Source organism: Eurypyga helias, unplaced genomic scaffold (genome assembly GCF_000690775.1).
Source record: "Eurypyga helias isolate BGI_N326 unplaced genomic scaffold, ASM69077v1 scaffold3350, whole genome shotgun sequence".
Lineage (NCBI taxonomy): Eukaryota > Metazoa > Chordata > Aves > Eurypygiformes > Eurypygidae > Eurypyga > Eurypyga helias.
In genome coordinates this window covers 84,335-105,554 of record NW_010223607.1, presented here as the reverse complement: position 1 = coordinate 105,554, position 21,220 = coordinate 84,335, and the positions used below count along the sequence as shown (strand labels likewise).

The following is a 21,220-nucleotide window of genomic DNA, read 5'->3' as shown; positions in this document are numbered from 1 at the left end:
TGCTAATACCACCAAACAGATTTCAATACATTCTAATACTGGAATTAAATAGTGTTTTCTGATAAGGAGCAAGTCACCTTCTATTATCAGGCATCAAATCATTTTAGTATTTTGCTGATATGCTCTCCTCTGGTACAATCTGCCAAAGAAAATAGTTTGCCTGCCTGTAGAGTGGAAAGAAAATGTAACAGAATAACATGCAGATAAAAATAGATACACAAATTAGCCCTGAAGTGTCATAGATTTCCCAAGGCCTTGCTAAAAACTTTGTTATATTTGGGTTTAAGTTCTCAAGCCCAATTGTTTTCTCAGAAAATAGTAGATCCTATTCAGAAAGCTTAAATGATGGCAAAGGTATTTAAAGGTAGCTTATTTAACAGGTATGCTAGACAGGTAGTGAAAGATATCTTTGTAGTATCATCATGTGAATTTGGAACTCAGATATCATGTATGGACCAAGCCTTTCATTTTAGCAACTGGGCTGTGACTATAAGGGTGCGTCTAAATTCAGGACTGATGGATTTGTGGGTTTTGTGGGGGTTATGAACTTGGCTTGCATACATACATATATGTGTATACATGGAGACTTATGGTACACGGTCAAGCACATGAGTGGTGCACCTGAAGTTGTTTCCTTTTGAAACAAAGGTTGCTACCATGCAATAGGCAGCTAGGAAGCACCATTTTAATGTGGATGCAAGGTCTTTCACTACATAGCTCTCTACCTTTTTATGGTACTATTTTATGGTACTATGGTATTATTTCATATCTGTGATGCTTGTTGGTAGAGGTGCTGTTACAGGTCTGATCTTTACCTATGTAACAGTCATCAAATTATAGTCACAGGTGAACCTCTCCACTATTACCTCTCCATTTTTAATTACTTAGTGCTGTGTTGTACTAATGGTGGATAATACTTATCAAAAAGGACAGAAAAATGTGTGCATTTGGGGGCTGTAATTGACAGAAACTGTACATAAGTTCCTTGCTGTGCCTTGCCCTCCTTCTCTTGGCATGTTTTCTTGACTGAAATTCTCTTCTACTGCAATGATGTATTTAAAGACAGGTCCTCCTCCATGACAAAACCTTCTGAAGGCTAGTGCTGCAGTGGTTTAAGTCAGCTACCCACACTCTCTTCTTCCAGTTTCTGAAAGGGAATCACAGCTTGTTTATCCCAAGTGGAACTCCAACAGGCTCTCTTCTGAGTCATAGTCACAGTAGCAAGACTGAAAGAGAGATGAGCAGCACAGCTGGAGCCATGGCTTCCAGAGGAGGTTGTCCCATGACAGCTGGTCAGGGACAGCATGCAGGGATCTGGTGTGATTGCCTACTGCTAGGTGTATGACCCTGAGGATTTCATAGAAACGGCTCTCTGTTTCTGGAGTCAGTGGGACTTTCTCCTCAGGGTCTCTGGAAAGGTCGAAGAGCAGTGGGGGGTCATGCCATGTGATGAATCCTCCATGGCAGAAGCAAACATGAGAATCATAGCAACCATTGGAGTCTTCAGGACTGAAGTTTGGAGTGAAGAAGAAGACTTTCCAAACAGATTCACCTGCAATTTACAGACACAAAACAGATGGTAATAAAATGATAAACCAAAAGTCCCTTAATCTTATGAAGCACTAATTTACACCACAGGAAATCAGTCTTTTGGAATAACCCTGCTCTGAACAGAAACAGCAATATACTGAAATTGTAAAACAAAACTGAGCAAAACAAAACTAAGCAAAACACAGCAATTTTCATGCTACACAGATTTATGAAATAATTATGATCATTTAATTCCCTTGGAAGAATTCTCATTAACTAAATCACAGAAGACTTAAAAGAACTTTGCGTTTTTACATACACAGTGCTAAGAAGATTTGCATAAATATTTACTAAGCCATTGCACTGTCTTCTTCAAGACTTATTAAAATGTACCTTTGCCCCTTGACCATATCCAGACACTGTTGGGCCATTTCTGCTTCTCATTTTCCTAATCAAAATAATTTCATTTTTAGAGTTTTCTCCCTTCTTCTCTTTGTTCTATTAACCTATTGCACTCTGCCACAGGCTTACACTGCAAACACCTGGAGACTGAATTTCTCATTTTATTAAATGTGATGACATGGAAGGGTATAATGGATGCTGAATTCCTTTCTTAGGCCTCTAGAAGTCTTTTCCAAAAATAAACAACTGCTATGTTAGTGTAAATTTTAGGTCACAATCTGCTTTGTAAAATGGGAACCAAAGGTCTTCATTTATACTTGGTCATTTCCTCACAGCATAATTTGCTCTGTACGGAAACTGAACTGTCTGCATTAGTGTAATTTCAGTCAGTATTTTCACTGTTTAAAATACTTGTTATTTCCTGGATTAAGAATAAGCAGATATCAGTTGGCTCCTTCAAGAAGCACCCTTGAACAGGAGGAACACTGGAGAATCTGAAACCACCTAACAAGAATGGAATAAACAAAAAATGGCTCCTATTCTTGCCTAGTATGACAGAATAGACAGGGAAGGCAGGAACAGACAGGCCCTTCCAGAGAAGCACACTGTCTTCCCACAGCCAGGGAAGAATACAGTTCTCAAAAAATGGAGCAGAGAATAAATAATTAGAGTCAAATTCTGTACTTTATTCTTAATAAAAAGAGGATACTAAACAGCTGAGGTCTATGATTTCAGACTACCTACTCACTTCAGTATATATAAACATCAGGAATATATATTCATCAGTAATTTACATTCCTCAGCACCCTATTGAGAAAAACATTTTTTGTATCACCTCACATTTTTTAAATTCTAGGGGAAAAACTCTTTTTGTATTTGGTGAACTTCGTGAATTTCACAGAAGGCTTGTTAATCTGGTAACAGATTGTCATGAATTTATGTGTGCTACTGTGGTTAATATTCATTAATCAATTCATCAGATTCAACAGAATGGAAAACACTAGAAAATGTGGAAAGCGCAGAGATGAACTGGTATATGCCATGCTGTAAGTATATCACACTCAGTTTTTAAAGATAAAAACAGGTTTAAAGAAAGAAATGTTTCAGTGGCCTAAGGAGTTACAGGCTGCCGTTCCAGTCTACAGCATGAACATAAAGGACAGTACGTGACCTTAAGATTTCTTACAGCTTCTTCTGTCCCACAGCATTTTTCATATGATAAGAGATTTTACCTTTAGGAACCAACTCAATGACAAAGCCTGGAGACTTCCAGTTCACTTAGTCTGCACTTAAATCAAGGTCAGAGGGGTGATGGTTGTTATACACATTAGACTGGGAGAACCCTCTGAATGTTCCTTGGAAGTCAGCAAAGGGGAAGGAGATTTAAAGGCTGAGTGACTTGCTGGCGCAGGCAATAGGACGTGCCAGGCTTTAAAAGGCTCTGGCTGTGACAGCAGCAATGGCACAGTCTTGGAAAAGGGAAGGGAATAGAAGGGAAATGGAGGGACAAGGCAAGGCAAGGCAGCATTTGTTCATCTACCTTTCAATACCATTTGGAAAGGTTGTTCTGATAGTTGAATTCTTTGATGTTTCCTCAGAATTAAAATAAACAATCAAAATCTAACACTCCTCCTTAAATTTCTTTGAACTTATGCATGGAACATTTCCCAGAGCAGAAATATGCCTCTCATTTACTGAGATGTAGAATTTACATTCTGTGAAGGTATGTAATTCTATACTAAGCATTCCTTCAGACTCTTTATGTGTGTTTAATTGTCAAGATGGACAGGGAAGAGCAGAAAAAGCCAAAGGGCTTTATTAATCAGTGCACTGTGTGCCTTTGTAGACCATGCAACATTTACCCCACCTGAGAATTTGATTCAGGGCACTAAAACACCTTGAAAGAAAAAGAGCTGGGGAAAAAAAAAAAAATTATATAGCTATTAATATGTCAGCTAAAAGAAATTCCAGTAAGGCCATGTACCTGAGAACTTCGTTGTTGGACTGTCTTACCACAGATCTTTGATGGTGCACTTGTGCTGAATGACATTCAAAAGAAGTTTTCAGCCAGTTTTTTTGGTGTTGGGCACTGTAGCACCAGGCCAGTTCAAGGGCTTAGAGATACCAATATAAAGTTGGGGATTCTGAATTAATGGAAGTCAGTAAAAGCAGTTTATATAGGTGAAACATGAGGAAAAAAAAAAAAAAGAAATAAGGTCGTTGTACCATGATTTTTTTCCCCGCAGAATAAAGATTTCTTTAGGTTTGTCTATATGCAGAGCCTACAGAATGCTGCAAAATCATGTGTGGGGTTGGGGACAGGGCAGAGCATGTGTGACATCACATCATATCTGAATCACATCAGCAGTGTTTTGAAGAGCTGATGCTAGTTTATCAGCTATGTTGCTACATAATGTCATAAATATACCACGCAAAACACTGAGATCTGGGAGATCAAAGTCTGTTATTACACAATGTTCATCTGTTGCACTGCAGAGATATTTCAACAAGGATCTGGAACTTCATGTGGTGCTGGAGGAACTTTAACCACTGATTTCCTAAGCATTATAAAAACCAAAGCTATCTGTCAGTGTCTGTGGCTGTGGACCAGCCAGTGTCATATACTAGGATACATAAAGAGCTGTCAGACTTCTAATCTGTAAAGCTGATGAACTGTATAAGGCTGAATATTAAAAAGAGAGCACTCTCTCCCAGTCTTTCTCAGCTGATATAAAATCTCATTTTGTCAGAGAGTTAACTACAAGGATCAAATTAATCTCTCAGTAATTAATGATACCTTTGCTCTGCAAAGCATCTGGATAGTAAACTCTCTTTTTATGTAAAGATAACTATATGTCTCTTACTCAGTGAAGTTAGTAGTAAAACTGTTAGGGCTCCCCCACAGCAAAGTACATAAAGTCCATTCTAAAACAGCATGCAAACCTCAGGGCTGCAGTACCCTTCAAGAGTCTTCCTCAATTCTTCATAGCTACTTTATTTAGCATCCATTTTTCCTGCAATTCTCCAGCAATCTGAATTGTCCAACAATTTCACCTGTTCAGCTCTCAGAATACCTTGACACTTTAAGAAAAACAAAACCTACACAAGTTGTACATATAAATTGTCTCAAATTAGAATAGGTTGCAATTACTTCACGCAAATCAGCTATTAGCATAATTGTTCAGAGTATGATCTCCCGAAGAGACTCCTCTTCTGTTTTATTATCCTTCACCCATCTTTTAATCCTCTCATACTTATACAGACAACTTAGCTCCAACAGACAGGTAGCAGCCATGACATTAAATAGAAGTCTCTCAGTAAAACACATTAATATTTCCAAGATGAAGTGACACACTGGATATGGATATCATTTCTGTTATAATAGCACTGTTCTTAATCACTGATGGCTAAATGGTGTTTTCTGATAAGCAGTTCTTGAAGTGAATAGAAGATATTGCTGTGTTATTGCCTGGAACTCACTTTTACTGCATTTAATCTATGACAGTAGCTTTATATGTTTGCTGCTACTGTCACCTCCTTTGTTCATATTACCTTGTTTCTTCTTTCTAAAGAAGAACAAGTTAAACAAGTCTGTTCTTCACTGTAAATTGGGGAGCTGGTCTCTCCTTGACTTCAGGTGCCTTTGAATGTAACCCTTTGGGCCTAGCGTACCACTGTAAATTGCCACAGGCTTTTCCTGTATCTGGAGTGTGCTCTGCAGCTGTTGTCAGCTCACAGGTTCTAACTCATGCCAGCTCTTCAGTGTTTCTACAGAGCAGCAGATGAAAGCTGCAACTCACTTGAAAATGGCATTCTTCAGATAACTGTTGTTATTGTTAGACTGAATCCTTTATTCCTGCTTCCTATGTCTTTAGAGTCATTTAGAATTGTGAGGTTCTCTGTTAATCTTAAGTGGATATCATGTATGCGTATATATTCAGCTCTTCAATAATTTAAAAATTTAGGAAATGTTTAGTTTGCTAAATTCTCGTAAGACCATATATAGCACATAGAGAATACTGTTTGGTTACTATAAGAAAAATATAAACATTATTTTTATGAGTATATGCATTCATCAAACAGCTAATAAAAATCTGCCATTTGAGTTACAAAATTTGTAACTTTACTGTTCCTTCAGTGAAAATTTTTATTTTTTAGTTACTTATTTTAGGTATCTGGGTATGTTACAATGTTATATTGTTATGACACGGAAAAGGTATCACATTATGTCCCAAAGTATGTGGAGAATAACTGGGTGGTATTCAAAGACATAACGTTAGTTTATGACAATCAGTTGTTGCTAGAAGAGACTTGCATAAAAACTGTACAGAACATACAGTATTTGAGGTAACATGAAGGGGGGAAAAAAAAACCCCAACAAAAACCACAAAACAAAAACCAAAACCAGTAGTAGCAGTGATATTAAAATCTTAAGGATAGAAACTGCAGTGTTATGTATCCTCTAAAACAGAAAGGACTGCACATTGGTGCATAGCTAATAATTATAGTGAACCACTGCTGGAGTAGAAATACAAGACATAGTGAAACCATGCTCGGGCTGCTAAAGTCAAGACAGAAATCTCATGACTGAGCTCATTATCTAAAGTAAGTGCTGTGGTATGAGAAGCTTCCACTGAATTCTGTTCCAAAGTCAAGATTATGTGCTGAACAGCAGCAGCTGACAAATAATTATTTTCCTGGATTCTTCATATCATCTTCAAAAAGAATTGATTGATCGTTCACAGTGTTTTCTTTTGTTGTTGAAGAAACTCCCAAATGGTAAGAATCTGTGGGTACAGAAAGTATGCTCCAAACCCAGGAAATGCTATAAAGCAACGTTATGCTTCATATTTCGAAGTCTTAGTTAACAGCAACATGGAAGAACACATGCTGCCCTGGAAAAAATTTACATTCATGGTTATTTGATGCACATAACCCAGACACTTGATAAGACCTGTTTGAAGAATTTGTTTACTTGCTGAATGGTCCATGAAATTTTCAGTTCATCCAAGCAGCAGTTGATGGCATGCTGAAGACAAAAGATAATGTTGGCACAAAAAAAAACCCACTACTGGTCATTTCCAGTTTATACTTAAAAGTCATAGAAAACAGAAAAACCTTATTTTATTTCTTGTGAGAGAGTTAGTATTGATTTGCATGTACTGTTTTTCCACAGAAGTAAGACACACAGTTAAGAAGTGAGAGCACAACACACTCAAGAACGTAACAAAGCCACTTTGCCAAAGATGACAAAAAACCAAAGAGAAACCTATTCAGAAATGTGTTTTCTCTTTGTGTAGTCTGTCCTTCAAGAAGGTTTTATGAACAGAAAATAAATTGAGGACAATCATTACTCTCCTGCATAAGGTGGATGTAATCATTCTGAGTGAAATGAAAAGATCTGCAAGATTCAGACAGCAGTTTTTCTGATACCAAGTGGACGTACAAGACAAAGATGCAAAGGAAGCCCTAAGCAACTTCTGCAAACTTTATAAGACAAGTTTTTCTACCAACCAAAACCAAATCTAGCCTCAGGATTTCTGGTATTTTTTCCCGAAATTTTTCAAAATATGGATTTTTGGAATATCTATAAACAAAGAAATCACTAAGCAGTGTTACATTAAAAATGAAAAGTAGAAATTTTGTAAATGCAGTAGCCTGGAATTTTGTGCCTTGCCAACAAATACTGAATATTCATTTGTTTTGTTTTAAAAAGTTGAGGACAAAGGGAAATTCCTTACAGCTGTCTCAGACCGTTGAATGTTTGGGTTTGGTTTTTTTTTTACCTTTTAAAAAGCTACTAGGATACTTAGGAAATGTGAAAAATATTGTTGTGCTTTTTATATTGTTATTTTATATTTCTATAGGATTCTTTTAAAATTTAATTTATATATTGTGCTGGTTTCAGGCAGGGATGAGCTGCTTTCCTACAGACAGCTGGCTGTCCTGCAGTGGCCAACGGATCTTTTTTCATTCTATGACACATCAAGCTCAGCGGTCAGTTTGCAAGGCATGAAAAGTGACCCAGAAGAAGTGGGGATTTAGGCTTTTGGGGCTAGTAGATAGCATGGCGGGCTTTTAGCAGAGAAGGAGCATCTTTTGTTAGGCTGATTGATTTGGGGGGCAGGTTGGAATTTTATTTCTCCCTGCTCTCCATTTCTGGGCTCAGGGAGGGGGATTTTCCTCCACCTTTGGGCTCCCAGTTGGTGGTTTTCTGGTTTTTTTTTCTGCTTGGATTTTGTTTGCTGCTTGGAATCTAGCTGTGTTGGTCCATGGGTGGTGAGATCCATGACATTTATTTACTGAAATTTGTTTTTTATTGTACCGTTCAGCATCTGAAATACACGACAACAGTTTCTGTCCTACTGTTACAAAATGTATGTCTTTGCCAGAATCTGAAACCATAGGAAGATGACAAATATTGTTAAACTTAGGGGTGAAAGTGCTTATTTACTGTAAGTAAATGGGAAGTTACATATTTTGGTTTTATTAGAAAGAAAAGTTGGAAAAAATTGTGCTGGTATTAAGCCAATTAGGACTACACAAATTGATATTACCTAATATTTTGGGGGTGTTCTAACACCCAGTGTTTCAGATGGAAATTGAGTCTTCAGTGGCATAGAAAAGTTTAAACCTACTTCAATAGGGTTCTTATAAGCCTATTATTTGTAACCAATACATTTGAAGAAACAGAAAGTAGAAGTTAACTGAAAGTCTGTGATACAGAATTATGTGTCTAATGAGAATATGTTCAATGTAAAAATCCCTCAAAATCCTGAATTAAACCTAACACCAATAGTATATGTTATGGGATGTTCTCTTAAACATGATCAGCAGGGACTTATATATAAATTTATTCCTAAAAAATATTGATGATGTCTATTTCCTGTTTTCACATAGACCTGTTCAAGATTAAGATATTTCAGAGAAATCCAGAATTTTGCCTCTGTGGGCCTGACGTGGTTTAACTCCAGATGGCAACTAAACAACACGCAGCCACTAGTTCACTCCACCTATGGGGGAGAGAATCAGAAGAATAAAACTGAGAAAACTTGTGGGTTGAGATAAAAAGAGCTCAATAGCCACTATTAGGCAAAAGTCATACACACAAGCAAAAGAAGGAATCCATTAATTGCTTCACATCGTCAGGCAGGTGTTCAGCCATCACCAGAAAAGCAGGGCTCCATCAAGCATAACAATGACTTTCGAAGACAAATGCCATCACTCCGAACGTCCTACCCTCCCTTTTTCTTTCCCCAGCTTCATATGCTGACCATGGCATAGAATCATAGAATAGTTTGTGTCAGAAGGAACCTTAAAGATCATCTAGTTCCAAACCCCTCCCAGGGTCACAGACATCTTCCACTAGACCAGGTTACTCAAAGCACCATCCAGCCTGGCCTTGAACACTTCCAGGGAGTAGCCATCCACAACTTCTCTGGGCAACCTGTTCCAGAACCTCAACACCCTCTCCGTGAAGAAGTTTTTCCTGATATCTAAAATAAATCTCTCTGCTTTCAACCCCACCCAGCCGGGCCTTGAACACTCCCAGGGAGTAGCCATCCACAACTTCTCTGGGCAACCTGTTCCAGAACCTCAACACCCTCTCCGTGAAGAAGTTTTTCCTGATATCTAAAATAAATCTCTCTGCTTTCAATTTAAACCCATTACCCCTTGTTCTGTCACTATAGGCTCCTGTAAAAAGTGTCCCTCCAGCTTTCTTGTCAGCCCCTTCAGGTACTGGAAGGTACTACAAGGTGTCCCCGGAGCCTCCTCTTCTCTAAGCCGAACTCTCTCAGCCCTTCATCGTAGGAGAGGTGCTCCAGCCCTCTGATCATCTTCGTGGCCTCCTCTGGACTTGCTCCAACCAGTCGATACCCTTCTTATGTTGAGGGCTCCACAGCTGGATGCAGTATTCCAGGTGGGGTCTCACCAGAGCAGAGTAGAGGGGGAGAATCCCCTCCTTCGACCTGCTGGCCATACTTTCCTGGATTACACCCAGGATACGGTTGGCTTTCTGAGCTGCCAGTGCACACTGCTGGCTCATGTTCAGCTTTCTATTCACCAGTACCCCCTACTCCTTCTCCTCAGGGCTGCTGTCTATCCATTCTCCACCCAGCCTGTACTTCTGTTTGGTGTTGCATCAACTCATGTGCGGAACCTTGCACTTGGCCTTGTTGAGCTTCATAAGGTTGGCAGTGGCCCACTTCCCCAGCCTGTCAAGGTCCCTCTGGATGGCATCCCTTCCCTCCAGCATGTCAACCGCACCACACAGCTTGTTGCTGCCAGCAAATTTGCTGAGGGTGCACTCAATCCCAGCATCCATGTCTCTGACAAAGATATTAAACAGCATCGAACCCAACACCGACCCCTGAGGAATGCTGCTCCTCGCTGGTCTCCACTCAGGCACTGAACCATTGACCACAACTCTCTGAGTGCGACCATCAAGCCAGTTCTTTATCCACTGAGTGGTTCATCTGTTAAATCCATGCCTCTCCAATTTAGAGACAAATATGATGTGCAGGACTGTATCGAATGCTTTGTACAAGTCCAGGTAGATGATGTTGATTTCCCTTCCAACACCATATGGTATGGAATATCCCTTTGGCCACTTGGCGTCAGATGTCCCAGCTGTGTCCCCTCCCAGCTTCTTGTTCACCCCTACCCTCCTTGCTGGTGGGGTGAGTATCAGGAAAGGCCTTGACTCTGCGTAAGCACTGCTCAGCAGTAATTAAAACATCCCTGTTATCAACACTGTTTCCAGCAAAAATGAAAAACACAGCCTCAAACTTGCTACTGTGAAGAAAATTAACTCTATGCCAGCCAAACACTCCTAATTTCCACTTCTAAGTAATGCATCAGCATAGTGACAAACAGGCTTTACCCTTCTGAAGTGCTATAGCCTTCCAAAATCTCTTTCTACTAAAAACAAGACAGAGATGGGTCTCCAGGAGATGCATATGAGGTGCATGCATTTTAACTGTTCCTTGTATACAACTTCACTGTAGGGATCAGACCTGTTTTGATGAAAGGTTACTTCACATCTGTCATTCAATTATACAAAATCATTTTGGCTAGTAAAGTCTGGTCAGTCAGGAATTAGTGAATGGGAGGTCTGGCTTCTGCCTTCTATGCTGCAGCCATTCCTGTCTTTTAGTTTTCAAGTTAAGAGAGAGAAAGTGAAGTGCAAATAAAATAAAATAAAATTTAAAACCCCCCAAAAAAAACACAAAGAAACAACCCACCTCCACCCCCCAAAAATCCCACCAAAACCAAAATAACACAAACAAACAAAAAACAACACCAAAACAAGAAACAGAAAGAAAAAGTCCCCTATTTCATTTCAACTTAACCAACTGAACTAGGATGTTCACATTCTTACAATGATTAGGAATAGAGTAAATATATATTTTTAGAAAGTCAGTATTTAATTGTTTTTTTTCCCTTTATTTGTCTCTGTCTCCAAAAGCAGAGGCATGCTGGTAGGAAGTGGAGCACTATAAATAGCTCTGCCTGAGACTAACAATAACTCTGCTGCCACTGTCACAGAGTACAGCAGAAGCAAGAAAATACTGTAACAGTGTTTGTCATACTTGTCAGGAGAAACACTTTCCTACCTAAAATATTGTTAGCAGAAATGTGCACCAGTTGATTAGGTCAATTTTCTTGAGCTTGATATAAACAGTTTTGGTGGTGTCTGTTCAATCTAGAAATGCTCTTCTCCTCTTTGACATTTATGTTATTTCACACTTACCAGACAATATGCCCATACTGTGTCACCCAAATTCAGCTGCAGCTGCTCAGATATGAGGATCAAGGTAGCAAATTGAAATATGTAATGAGATGGTTTCGGTAAATGACACTTGTTCTGCTTCCTCCAGCTGTTGCAGTTGAAACACTGAACACAAAGTAGGGATTTGGGAAACCATTTGGCATGCCTCCATGAAATGGGCAAGATCAGGTAGAGAAAGAGGGGGAAAAAAACCAAGAGAGTAAATTAAGAGTGATGATGATTCCTCACAAAGCAAGTTAGGAAGCAGGGGAAACAAAATCTCTTAAATAATTGTGTAGAAGAAAAGATCATAATGGACTTTATCAACAAAGAGTTATGAGTGACTCAGACATTTGATACAGTGCAAAAAGGTATCTCTTCCTGATATTGTTAAAGAAGAAAACCAGGAGCAAATAAAGAAGCCAAAAAGAACTTAAAAAACCAAAAACCAACCAAAACTAAATCAAACCAAACACAAACCAAACCAAACAAATCAGAACAAAACAAAAAAACCCAACAAAACAAACAAAAAAACCCTACGCTGGTAAGACAGGAGGCTTCACTAGAGACAACAGTGGAAGCTAAGGAATTTGTGAGGCTGAACAGAAAAGGCAAATGACCAAAGGAAAAACCTCATGAGGGTCAGAGTGTTACATCTCTGCATTTGCAGAAGGGAAAGACTCACACAAGGGTTTGATCAACTAAGACGATCAAAAGGAGTTTGATCGAAAGGAGTTCTCACTACCAGTGAGAACAGAAGCTCAGAAATGAGGAGGGAAAGAAGAATAAACAGCTGGGAAATAGATGAAGTAAGGGTAAAAGGACACAGTTCAAGGGGAGGAAGGGGCTGCTCTTTGTCCAACAAAACGTGATATAAGTAACCTGAAGACCCATGAGTTATACTGAAGGAAATGTGAAATTCTCCTGTGACCTACACATTATGAATTAGATACTTGATGCTATTTAGTTCTTTCATTGAATAGTACAGCTGGACCAGTGGAGAACAGACATAAATCTATATCACACTGACACTTCAGTGTTTTTCAGGCATGGTGCCCCTCAAAACCAGAGAAGTGGTCTGCAGTACCTGCCTTCTACTGCTGAGGAAGTATCAAGAAAAAAGTTTGCTGTAGACCATAACACACAAATGTGCAAATACCAGTATAAGATATGACTATGCATCTATGGAAACTTGTTACTGTTACAAGTTTCTGTATAATTTCTCTGATAGACTACATTGCCACTGCATGTTGCTATTAAGTAAAGGGCTGGTGACAAGGAATGAGGTTTAATGAGACTTGACGAAGTTTATAAAGTGATTTTGGGAAGGACATCTATGCCTCCACATTAAGAGCTCCCCCAGTCACCAACAACACTTAGCTGTAAGAAAGAATAAAAGGAATCTCAGACACCTGCTAGCTAACGGAGAAGGTAAAGGACTGTCTTAGTCTTATGTCAAAAGGAAAATCGAACAAGCGAAGCAAGTGGCATTTTCTTAATTAGATTTTTAAAATCTTTATGCCAGTGTGATTCAAATAAGAATCTGTATTTTATTCATGTTTTTCTTTTCTGACTACCCTTGTCAGTTCTTTCATGACACTGATGCATGGATACAAATTCACTCCTTGTATTTTACGACATAGTCTAACCTGGCTGTCTTAATTATTGCATATTTGTGGACAGGCCCTCATTTGAATCTTATTTGATTTAAAAGAAAAATTGTATTAATTAAATGACATGACCCTAAAATTTCCAGTGAAATTCAAGAGACACCCATAGTGTCATTCCTGACACTTAGCAAAATATTAATGTTTTTCATATTGTGAAAAAAATGGCAAGGCATTTTTAATTTTAAATTCAAGGTACTGAAAATGATATTATATTTCTCATCATTATACTGCTACTTAGTATGTAAGTTGGCAAACTGGTCACCTCACCTAATTTTGGATCACTGCAATGTGGAGGTCTTTATGCAAGCTAGTTACCAGCCTATACTGATCTTCTTACTTTTGTTAGTAGTGCGCTTTATTTTTGTTAGTAGTGTTCTTTGTGCAAGAAGAATTCTGCTGGTTTCACTTTTGAGTGATTAGCTCAGGTTAGCTCAGCTGTAGGTGTTTACACTGTAGACATCTACATGTTGTCATCACCATGCTCAGAATTTACTAAGAATCTGAGATTTCAAGAGCCTTGAGGACACTAAAGAGCCTTACTGGCCCTGTCCAGCCCTAGGGTGGTTCCCCGTGGATGCACCTTGTCCATGGAGCAGGATTCACAGTACAGCTCAGCCTGAGGCCATCAGTTCCTGCCCTAGTGCTGCATAAGTGCCATTTCCCAGACCTGTTTCTATATGGCCCTAAGTTGTAGCCTTTCAGCTCTGCCTAGGCTCCCATATCCTCCTGCTCCTGACTGGACACTCTGGATGGAACCTGAAGGTGAATCACCCCTTTACTTAGCTAGGGACTATTGGTGGACTCTCTTATCAGCACGCAGCACTCTGTCTGGGTTCTGGAAGATGCTTCTCTTTCAGTAAAGGCGCTGCTAGTGGTGGGGTCACTGACACTTCTGCTGGAGTTACTTTTAGAATGAAACTTCACCCCAAGTTACAGAGTCAAACTTCCTGTCTTTCCAGCATTATCTAGTCCATCTTTAATTTTGCTTTCTAAGATCAAGTATCTATCTACAAGGTGCTGCTGCTTCAGAAAGATCCCACAGTGTTCATAGATAGTCGGTTAACAACTCCTCCTCTCAAGTGCATGCAAAACGTACACATAAAACTAATGTGGCCATAAAATACAGACAAAGGCTTGTCTTCCTTGTTCATATATGTTATTTCTGTATACTTTTTAAGAGGAGAATTACTCATCCTTAATGATCATTGAATGACCTTTGAAATATAGTCACTAGCTAGAGTACATCAGCATTGACTCTGCTTATGTGATATCTGTATCTTCCTCATATTAATGTCTGCAGTCTCCTCTGTTCCAGTTGTAGAAAATAAGAACAAAAGCTCATTTCAGGTTTTTCAAATGTATTTTCTTTTTGTCATCTAATTCATCCCCCTGCCACTGCACGATTGTTCCCTACAATGTATTTTTTAAGAACTCTCTTGATGGATGGTGTCTTCTATTGTAACTTTTGTGCTACTATCATTCATCTCCTTTATTGTGAAAGAAAGAAATTTCATTGGCATGCTCCTTCCACTTAGAGATTTATCTACAAACTTTTTCAAATACAAATCCTTCACCAACATTTGCTGGAGTTTAAATAAAATTTTTATGCAGACTATTGTCTCAGAGTTTTTTTGGGTTACCCCATCCCTCAATTACCTGCTGCATTCTATTCTAAATTCCATTTCCACACCTTTTGTAGAGTTTTGGTTCACTGAAGTGGATGCTAAAATCTCTGTGAATTTACTGAGAGGATGACTTTATCTTGTTTGCCTTCAGTTGAGCAAAGTATTTCTATCTTAGCTTAAGCATACAAATAAAAACCTCAAGCTTAAATTTAGCAAAGTACAATGTAATCTGTGATTGAAGCTGCTGTGTGCTCAACTAATTATTTAAGCAAGAATCTACATATGCTCCTCAACTCCCATCAAATCTCCTACTTCAAAATATTTGGAAAAAAGAAATTGAGTAACTTTTTTTTCACAATTTGTGCTGTTGCTTAATAAACAGTTAATAAAACCTGCTTCATTTCATTGCCACACTGATACTGATGAGTGATTTATTTAATGTTGTCTCAAGGTCTATATGAAGAAGAAACCTGAATCTAGTTTTACCAAGTCTAGGACAAGTGTCCACTGGAAAACTCTACATTGTAGAAAAATCAGTATTCAATATCCAGATCTTGCCTCCCTGAAAATTAAACTCATGTCTGCTTAGCAACATCCTCTAACTCCAAACATAAATTGTTCAGTTACCCAAGTTCCCATTGGTAAAATCTTGGCTTTTCTTCTTCTGGTATATACATGGATATGCATACATGGCACACTACGTAATTTATCCAGGTGAATCCAGGTGTTTTTGAGCTATGTGGTGCATGAACCTGCATGCAGTATTTGAACAAAGCCCTTACCACCTCTTGGGCCTGCTGAAGAGATTCAGGAGCATGGAATAGTCCTACACAATTTCCAGAGTGCTCAGCTGAGATGTTATCAGCCCTGGAGTGAGTTCATCTCAAACTAGAAGACAGCACCAATGGAACTGGGAAACTCCAGCCATTGTCCTTCATTCTCTGTGTTATATCTCCTTAGACTTTCATGTTTAAAAAAAGCAAAATTGCTAGGACTTCAGGCAGTGTTTGATTTCTCTCCTAAAGATGACTACAATCCAGATTCTACTATAAAACATCTAGTCAATCACTTTCATGGGCCACGAAGCGGGGTGGGGTTTGTGGGTTTTTTTCCTGCCATGTGAAAAAGTGGTAAAATTTTGATTATTTTTTGCCTCCAATTTCTGAAGAACAATTGGAGGAGGGCAGGTAGACCACTGCTGCGAATGAGGTGGTAGAGACAATGTTTCTTTTCTTTGGCTTGACCTCCTATTTAAACTAACTATATAATTTAATGTACTAAGCCTAGCATGCCTCCAAGTATCTTTGAATAGAGCGCTTATGTCGCAAACTTACTCCAACATTTATCATTATTTATTGCAGCACTAGGAGATCCAGGCTCAGTTATGTAAGACAGTTACAAGACAAGTTAAACAAAGACAGCCTCATCCTTGAGCATGAAATCCAACACGTATTTGCTAGTGTAGAGTATGTTCCTGTAGATTATGGTTTAGATTATAGGCTTTAACACATTATTTTAGGAAGCAATAGAAATACATAGAATATAAACCAGCTTGCAGTCTAAAGTCATTCAGTTACTCATTGTATGTCCTCAAAACTACTGAAAATGCTTTTGGCATTACATGACAAGATATAAATTTTACATATGCCCTCCCTCTCCACTGCAGTTAAAAGTGATGACAGCACTCAAAGGATATTGTGAAATACAAACATCTGCATACTGGTAGTTGTTTTTTTGGCTTTTGAAGCTTATATTCAATTTTTAATTCACAGTTCTGCAAACTCAGTCTTCATCTCCCAATATTAGCTGTTTTCTTTGTCAAAATACTCTTTAAAGTTCTGTGACAATAGTAACAGAAACAGGAAACACCAGGAAATGTTTTACTAATGTATTCACTACCATGGCTCCTTTATGCATTTTATGTTATTCTCCACAAGGCAAGTAACCATAGGCACATTCCTCATCTGTTGCAATAGAAAAGAAAATGTATTACATAAATAATATTCAGTTGTAAACAAGGTTTGTTTTAGCATTCAGCAGTGGTTTGCAGTTGCGGTGGTAGTCCACTCTGCTTCATACTATAGTGCATTGCACACTGACAGACGTTTACTACCACCTCAGTCTAGTGATTAATTAAAACAGAAGAATTCAGGCAAAGTTTACATGGTTGCTTAACTTTTTCTTACACTTCCAAAGATGTCTCTAATGTTGAACATCTGAAGCTTAAACTCTCTTTCTTTACTGAGTCAATACTCCTAACCAAGATCTTGCCACTTAGACTGTGTAGACCTAAAAAGGAATCTAAAATTCAGTTAGGATGCGAGATTAGGAAATCTCCCAATCAAACTGCATTCAAATTGAAGTCAGGACAGGCAGATTAGACTTGATAAATTAGAAAGATGGACTTCATAAATTAAAAATTAAAAGTTAAAAACTTTCTATCACCCAGATCCTTACTTTCACTTGAAATATTTTTCTCTCTTGCAGAATCTCACAGATCTGTCTACTTTCAACTTTAGAACTTTGGATCACTATTTTCTTCTTGTCTGTCTAACCTAAAAAGACCAAAAACTTAAACATAAAAAAGCTGTCTGCTTCTGCAGCCATCACCCCAAGAACAGACCAAAGTTTATCAGAGGAGGAATAATATACCCCTATACAGGCACATTACATGCCCATATAGATCCTTGGATGACCAAGAACACAGATAGTTTAAGCCTTCCTAATGATGCTCCTCTCCCTGCCTGAGAAATAATATGTTCTCATACACCTTTTTGAAGAAGTAGCAACTGAAATACAAAATCTAACAGTGAGTATACCTGGGGTCAATTTAGTACACCAAGTGAACAAATTGCTTGAAAATAATTAGGAAAGATGAAGAATAACTGTCATGTGAGCTTCTTCCCGTGTGTCTGGGAAGAGACTGCATTGACAGGCTCAGCTAAGCACTGAGGTTTGCATGTTGATGAGGTAAAAACCTGTTGCTGACTCTTTCATGCCACGGCAATAACACAGACTTATCAAGCTTGACAATACGAAGAAATACTTAGTGGGGAATACTCAGGCTGTTGTGCGTGTAGACACTCTCCTGGTTAGTTGTAATCATCTGCCAGCATCTTAAGTTTGAAGAGTATCTAGTAATGGAATAATCCTTTCATCATTCAAATAATTTATACTTAATTTTCTCACCTGACTACAAGATAACAATTTATAAAATTTTCAAGTTTAAGCTATATTAAAGAGACACAGTAATATCTTGACTTTTGCATATTTTCTATCTTCAAAATACAAACACTTCTCATGGTTACCTATAATTGGCTTAAATGTTTTGAAAGATATGAACTCAAAAATATTTTGTGAAACATGAGTAGTAGATTTGCTTTTTTTTTAGTTCAACCCACTAGTTGCTCAACATTTAAATATACTTCTCAGAACTAATCCTTTTTCTTTATTTGTTTTTCAAAAATCAGTATCTCATAATTATTTAAAAGCACTGGCAGAAAGTAAAACACTTCCTAACTGCAGACATATTTTGCCATATGAAAGGGGGGAAAAAGAGGCCTTTGATAATGCTTAGGAACTACAGGCACTGTATAATCTATTTAGTGTGCAGTTCCAAAACCCAGTTAGAGCATTTCTCAGCACCTTTTCTTGATTAATACAGCCTCACTGTGAACACAGGCACAGTTTTCTAAGCCAGCCTTTTGTTGCCACTACATACTCCTGGTGTTTGGAGCAACTTGGCATTCTTGAGATCACCAGAATTTCTAAATGACATAACGGCTCTGCTAGGGCAGAGCTGAATGAACTGAAGCAGGTGAACGAACAACCTGTGTTCTTGTACAAATTTTGTAATTCCCAGTTGCTTTTCTATCCACTGACTGATTATGTTTCCATTGAACATGAAACTAAACAGAGACATTTGTGTTCAGTACTTACTCTTGTACTGTTATGCTTATTCATGCTCTTTGCAAGATTTTTCAATGGACAAACCTGCAAACTGTCAAAGCATGATATTCAATAGAATAATTTTAGTTGTAAAAAAAAGCAACAGTAAATGTTACCAATTTTGATAAACACAAATATCATAATTAAAGTATCATAATTTTTTCATGTTTCTGTAACTAAAGATAAATTAAGGATTACTTAATTACTTAATTACTGCCCCTCTACTCTGCTCTGGTGAGACCCCACCTGGAGTACTGTGTCCAGCTGTGGAGCCCTCAGTATCAGAAGGATATTGACCACTTGGAGCGAGTCCAGTGGAGGCCACGAAGATGATCAGAGGGCTGGAGCACCTCTCCTATGACGAAAGGCTGCGAGACCTGGGCTTGTTCAGCCTGGAGAAGAGGAGGCTCCGAGGAGACCTCATTGCAGCTTTCCAGTATCTGAAGGGGGCCTACAAGGGTGCTGGGAGAGGACTTTTTACAAGAGCCTGTAGTGATAGGACAAGGGGTAATGGGTATAAATTGAAATCAGGGAGGTTTAGATTAGATGTCAGGAAGAAATTCTTCACAGAGAGGGTGGTGAGGCACTGGAACAGGTTGCCCAGAGAAGCTGTGGATGCCCCATCCCTGGATGTCTTCAAGGCCAGGCGGGATGAGGCTTTGAGCAACCTGGTCTAGTGGAAGGTGTCCCTGCCCATGGCAGGGGGGGGGGGACTAGATGATCTTTAAGGTCCCTTCCAACCCTAACCACTCTATGATTCTATGATTCTATGATTCCTAACCCTATTTCCATATTAAAAAGATAAAAATAGAGAATAAAAATCAAAATAATTTATGAAGTCACAAAGTTTTCCTTCAAAGTCTAAGTGACCATTATAAACAAGACTCCAAACAAAATTTTATGTGCTTTCCATGTTTGTTAAAAAAAAAATAGTCAGCTATTCAAACCCTCAATTTTAGCATGACACAACAGCTACATTTTTTTTCTCTCCCTCATTCACTGGATTCTAGCTTTGGTCTTCTTATGCTGACCAGCATCTACAGTCTTCTAGATGATATCTAGGGGTTTTAGCAAATTCCAAGCTTTCATTGCAAAACTTCATTTTCTCAGAACAATTCAAACCATTTCACTTCCATGAAACATGTTTCCCCTCATATTTATGCAGAATCTCATGCCTTCATGGCATACATACAAACAGTCCTTACTGATCAAACTGATTTCCTCTGGAAAGAAAAGTTTTGTTTCTCTTGGCTTTCTTCTAAGTTGCTTTTTGAAAACTGACCTGAACACTCATGGGCTATAGTTGTTTCTGAATCATAAACATGTAAGTTCTTAGAGCCTCTGGCTAGAGCTGAAAATTGGCTTTAAGAGCAATCACATTGTTTTCAGAACCCAAAAATCATTGTCAACTATAAATACGACAAGCAATTTACCACTCAGTGTTCTAGAACTGTCAGCATCATCCTCTATAGCTGCAACTCATAACATTAAACTTTTATAAAATACTTCTGAATCAAAATTAAGTTTGGGGATTAGGCTTTGAGAAACCAGACAACAAAAATGTATCATATAGTGCACCTGATGCAGATAAAAAAAATGGGAGGCGCTTTAATGAAAAAAGCATTGGTTTAGCCTCTAAGTTGGGTATGCTGCATAAAATGAGAAAGGGAAATGTTAAATTAAATTCCATTTTTATATAAATGCTTTCATAGCCACAGTCTACTTACTATAGGCAGGAATTGTATATTCCCTTAATAAAACATAACCATGTATAGGACCAAAAAAAAAAAAAGTTGGTTAAAAGCAAACAGCAGTGTAGTGGCAATGAATCTCCATTTACTAGACTTAATGTTGGGATCATTTTAGAGATGAAAAAGAGCAGTAAAGACAAGGACATAAAAGTGTCTCCATGACCAGCTTAGAGTGGACCTAGACCCAGTTGGACTAAATTGCAGCTCTAAGACACCGTGGCTATGAGGAAGTAATGAGTTCTAATTTTAATATTTTTCAAAGTGTTATAGAATTGGAGAAAAATTTATTCAAAGGAAACTTCACATAATGTTGAGATACTATTTTTCGAGAATAAGTAACTATTTGCTCACCTATATTTATTCAGTCACAATGTCGTTTAGCATTTCTACCTTATGTGCATACCTCATACCTCTATTGCATACTACCTCATGTTAGACTTAAAATCTTCATGAGACCATTATGCTTTGCTATTACTTCTCTTTAAATAACTTTGTGTATATGTTTAATGGTAGTGGTTTAGC

The 21,220-nt window shown here is 38.2% G+C and overlaps 1 protein-coding gene across 1 annotated transcript in view; it reads right to left on the bottom strand.

The window, feature by feature from the left end:
- Positions 1-1,169: 1,169 nt before the first annotated feature.
- Positions 1,170-21,220, bottom strand: part of STS (steroid sulfatase (microsomal), isozyme S) — a gene marked incomplete at its 5' end in the record, with an annotated part of 82,526 nt that continues 62,475 nt past the window's right edge. Inside the window, 1 exon segment of the mRNA XM_010161530.1 lies at positions 1,170-1,552. Coding sequence (XP_010159832.1) covers positions 1,170-1,552 — 383 coding nt within the window.